This window comes from Vespa crabro, chromosome 16 (assembly GCF_910589235.1).
Source record: "Vespa crabro chromosome 16, iyVesCrab1.2, whole genome shotgun sequence".
NCBI classification, from domain to species: domain Eukaryota; kingdom Metazoa; phylum Arthropoda; class Insecta; order Hymenoptera; family Vespidae; genus Vespa; species Vespa crabro.
The window spans coordinates 3083779-3088778 of record NC_060970.1 but is presented as its reverse complement, the minus strand read 5'-3'; the positions used below and the strand labels follow the sequence as shown (position 1 = coordinate 3088778).

General features: G+C 33.8%; 1 protein-coding gene across 2 annotated transcripts; it reads right to left on the bottom strand.

Annotated features, from left to right (window-relative positions):
* Window positions 1–105: 105 nt before the first annotated feature.
* On the bottom strand, window positions 106–4817 carry LOC124429728 (protein pygopus). 2 transcript variants are annotated; one of them, XM_046975343.1, is made up of 5 exons: window positions 4491–4809; window positions 3360–3620; window positions 2236–3261; window positions 2010–2155; window positions 106–164 (listed from the first exon to the last, which is right to left on the bottom strand). In XM_046975343.1, exons 2-5 carry the CDS (start codon window positions 3573–3575, stop codon window positions 137–139), a joined length of 1416 nt encoding a protein of 471 aa, XP_046831299.1. In that variant the 5' UTR covers window positions 3576–3620; window positions 4491–4809; the 3' UTR covers window positions 106–136. The 2 variants fall into 2 exon arrangements, with proteins under 2 accessions (XP_046831299.1, XP_046831298.1); XM_046975342.1 differs by lacking the exon at window positions 106–164 and adding an exon at window positions 1392–1693 and having other exon boundaries at window positions 4491–4817.
* Window positions 4818–5000: the final 183 nt, after the last annotated feature.

The window sequence follows — 5000 nt, the reverse complement described above, 5'->3', positions numbered from 1 at the left end:
GGTACCGCACATTTGTTTTATTCTTTTCTTTTTCCTTTTTTCTTCTTCTATTTCTCATTTCTTTTTTCTTCTTCTTCTCCCTCCTCCTCCTCCTCCTTCCCCTTCTCCTCCTCCTCCTCCTCCTCCTCCTTCTTCTTCATCTTCTTTTTCTTCTTCTTCCTCGTCTTAATTTTATTTAAAAAAAGGATTTCGTAAGCCAATAAGAATGAATATTTTCCATGTAAAACAAAGCTACTTTATATACAAGTTTTTTTTTCTTTTTTTTTTTTCTTTTGTTTTTTTTATGTGTGTGTGTATGTGTGTGTGTGTGTGGTCGTACAAAGTTAAACCTTTGTATAGAGAATTTGACATGAAACTAAAAACTCATTATTATTTTTAGTCGTTTTACCTAAATACCAATGGATAAAAACATTATAACAATTGTTATATAAACACAGGACAACAGTTTACCTATAATAATTATGTATACATGTTAAAAGAATGCAGTACCCGTTGTTAGTAATAAAATTTTTGTTTCTTTACAAACAATTGTATTTGTATCTCGTTACTGCCGTATAAATTCTTATATTATGCATTTAGATAACAGTTCATTTGAAAACGTAATATTATTTAGCTGTAGGAGAGAGGGGTTCTTCAAATGCCTCGATAATAAAAATCTTCTTGTTGATTTTATTAATTACGTTTCTCTCGTATTTAAAATTTCTTTATATATATATATATATATATATATATATATATATATATATATATATATATATGTAATATATGTATCTATATATATATATATGTATATATATATATATATATGTATATGTATCTACGTGTATATATACACATATATCTATATATATATGTATATATATGCCAAATCGATACTACAGCCATATTCATTAAAGACATTTCAATTAATTAATTGAAACTATATATATAAATTAATTTGAAAATATATAGGCGAATCAACTTATCACGAACAGACTCAAAATTTTAAAGCAATTATTTTCTTGTATTAATTCCATTTTTCTTTATCCGATCAAACTTTCAATCTTATTTTCAAGTCCTCAGAATCGCTTTCCCTAATATTTTCAACAAGTTAAAGCTAAGTTGTTAACAAACAGCGCATGTTTATATTTATGCACGACTTAACGTCTGCACCAGTAGACTTTGCTGTATGTATTTTATGTATTTCTGTGTATCTCTCTTTCTATCTATCTCTCTCTCTCTCTCTCTCTCTCTCTCTCTGTCTCTCTCTCTCTCTCTCTCTCTGTCTCTCTCTCTCTCTCTCTCTCTCTCTCTCTCTCTCTGTATTTCGTGTGATTTATTATGTGTATGTTCTCTCTCTCTCTTTCTCTCTCTCTCTCTCTCTCTCTTTATCTATCTATCCATGCTATGTATATGTGTGTATGTTTGTGTATATGTATGTATGTATGTATGTATGTATGTATGTATGTATGTATGTATGTGTGTGTGTGTGTATACGTGTGTGCAATCGCACGCGCATGTGTGTGCGTGTACAAAGTGTAAACGCTAACAAAGAGTCACTCGTGCGTCGCATATACGACGGGTCAAGAAGTGTTATGGTTTAAACTTAACCAAAGGTATGCTTTTCGATTGCAAGCACTTATCACACACCCACTCGGCATAAATTTCTGCAGTTAATAGTTGAAAGGCTGTCTCCGACAATCCTGTGCATCCCCTGGAATACGATAAATATGAAATCTGATCTCTATATTCTTTTAACATTAGAAAACTAAAAATTCCATTGATATATACCTTCGATATTAATTATAGTTAATGAATTCGCATATTAAAATCGTTATAAAATACAATAATAATAATAATAATAATAATAATAATAATAATAATAATAATAATAATAATAATAATAATAATATTAATAATAATAATAATAATAATGATGATGATCATGATGATGATGATGATGATGATGATGATGATGATGATGATGATGATGAAATTGATGTAATAATAATAATATTATTTTAATTTACCTATGAAACCAAAAATTACAACCAGATTCACAAGGAATTGCTTGATCGTTATCGTGCACCTCTTTATGGCAAACTCCACAAGGATAAATTGGTGGTGCGTTAGGATTTTGTGGATTAAATACCATAGCTTGATCCGGAGGATATATCTGTTGGATTAATGATTAAAGTTAAATGATTGTTAATGGAATAATTAGTTAAAAGAGATTATAACAATGTAACTATTTACTTTTCCTGCAGAAACAGGCATTGGTTTTGGGCCCATTCCAGGTGGGCCTTGAAATCCATGAGGTGGCATAGATCCACCCATATTTATAGCATGACCCATAGGTGGACCACCTCCTATATTGCTGGAAATTGTACCCATTGGTCCTGGCATATGTCCCATTTGATTATGATGGCTCATATTCATATTGGACATATTGTTCATTGGTGGACCACCCATATTGATATTATTCATTTGACTTGGCCCGCTCATATTCATATTATTCGAGACCATAGAACTCATGGTTGTCATAGGACCATTCATAGGTCTTCCTATATTACTAAGATTATTTCCCATATGATTCGGATGTGGTTGAGATCCATTATGTCCTAACGGACTGTTGACATTAACATTGTTTATAGACGGACCATTTAAAGGACTATTGGGTGGTATATGGCTATTCATATTGTTCATGTTCATTGGTCCGTTTGGCATATGATTCGATCCACCCATAGTGTTCATGGGTGATCCTAATGGACCACCCATAGGACTTCCCATACTATGGCCCATATTATTCATGGGACTACCCATGGGTCCACTGTTCATGTTATTCATTGGACTACCCATAGGTGGACCGCTTAATTGCGAATTTCCCATATGACTCATGTTCATATGATTATTCATAGTATTCATTGGACCTGGCGGCATGTTTGGTCCCATATTATTCATAGGACTTATACCACCTATAGGCGTATGATTCATGGGAGACATTCCACCCATGTGGTTCATATGATTTGTCATTGGTGAATTACCCATTGGGCTCATACTACCCATATTATGTGGCATCATAGGACTCATACCGCCAATAGAAGTAAGAGGACTCATACCACGCATCGGCGGTCCACCCATATGATGAGGATGATGAGGATGCATATGTGGTGGACCGCCGTGCATCATGGGACTTTGAGTGGTCTGTGGGGGCGTATCGTCAAATGGATTACTCGCGACTATCGTATCCCCATAACCGGTTAATGGTGGAGGTAGTAAATCCTATAAAATAAATAATCATTGTTGCTCATTTCCAATATAACCCTTCAGATATTATTATTTTATGATAAGTACTACTTATCTATAAGTGTGATTTGTACCTGTGCAGTTGGAGGTTGTTGCGGGGGTGGCTGTGCTACGCTGGCATTGGTACGCCTTTTTTTCTTAGGATTGGCACCGGCAGGTGGTGGTGGCGGAGGATGGGGGTGAGCAGAAGTTTCAGGATGCGGGGCACTAGGACCCATGCTCACACCCATTCCCATACCCCCCAAAGGCATCCTCGCGAAGGGTGGCATGCCTGCAATATTGTGGCTCATCTCCTTCGTTCTCTTCCCCTATTTTACCATGCCGTACGAGCACCACTATGAATTTTCATGGCAAGTTAATATCATAAAATCCATTGTTGTTCTCGAACAATGGTAAGAAACAATAAGAAAAAGAAAAAAGAAAAAAAACATAACAAAAAGAAAAAAAAAACAAACAAAAAAATAAATAAACAAAAAAAGAAAAAAAAAAAACAAAGAAAAATAAGGAAGAAGAAATAATAAAGCAAAAATGAAAGATGAAATATCTTTTGTGATTGATAATGGATCTTGATTTAATCAATCAAAAAAAGCAAAATCCCATTACCATTTGTATTATTGTAATTTGGAAACGATCAGAAAGTATCAATTAATACAATCAATTAAAACTTTAACAAAGCTAATCTTAAAGGAGCATCATCGCTTATTGACATAACTCGCATCGTATATCAGGAATAATATTTATATACCCGTAGTACTATGTAAATAAACGATAACTCGTCTATTATTTCAACGAAAATCCATTCGACAATTCTTAATGTCGAGATAAACGATATTGACGGAGAACGACGCGTTTTGTGTGATTAAATCTGATGTATAAAGAAGAAAAGGAACGTTAAAAAGAAAAAAGAAAAAAGAAAAAAGAAAAAAAGAAAAATGAGGAAAAAAAAGGAAATGAGAGAAAAGAAAATAAGGTAAAGAAAGCATGAGAAATGGAAGAAAGGAAGGAAAAAAAGTGGAGAAATATAGAGAGAAGCTCTGGCAAAAGAAGCAAAAGAAAAATATGTGTGCATCGATGCCAGTTTCTTGGTCCAACCTAACCTACACATTTTTCCAAAGCATTCACTATGGCTGACTCTCCGTGGATAAATTAATACCAATCGAGCAATATAATAATGTTCGAGAATGAAATATTATGTTTGTACTTACCAGTGCGTTACATCTGGCGCGATATGGTAGTATACATCGTTCGTGAGTTTTTTCGCCAAAGACCAACACCATGAATCGTGTCGTGCGCTTAAATAACTTTTGAGAGAGAGACGTATAACGAGCCACTTCTTTTTTCAAATTACTCTTTTATAAGTCACATATTTTTCCTTAACACTAACGAATTTCACCTTCATAGATTCTTATATCGAGGCAGCGTAAACACTGGTGGGGTGTCAAAATGATATCGAGTGAAGAAGCGCACGCCAATTCCTTAGGTCGCCATTGTTGCGTTCGCTTACGTACGTATCTTACGTTTGTGTGTGTATTCCGTCGCAGCGCATGCGCCTATAAAACTTAGCCGCCATCAAACTACTTGATACATTTGTAAACCGCTAGATGGTACTCTTACATATTTCATCGCGTATACCATTAACAACGATATACATCTTTCAATATTTTGAAATAATATTTATATCAAAAAGTATATCAAAACATATATATATATATATA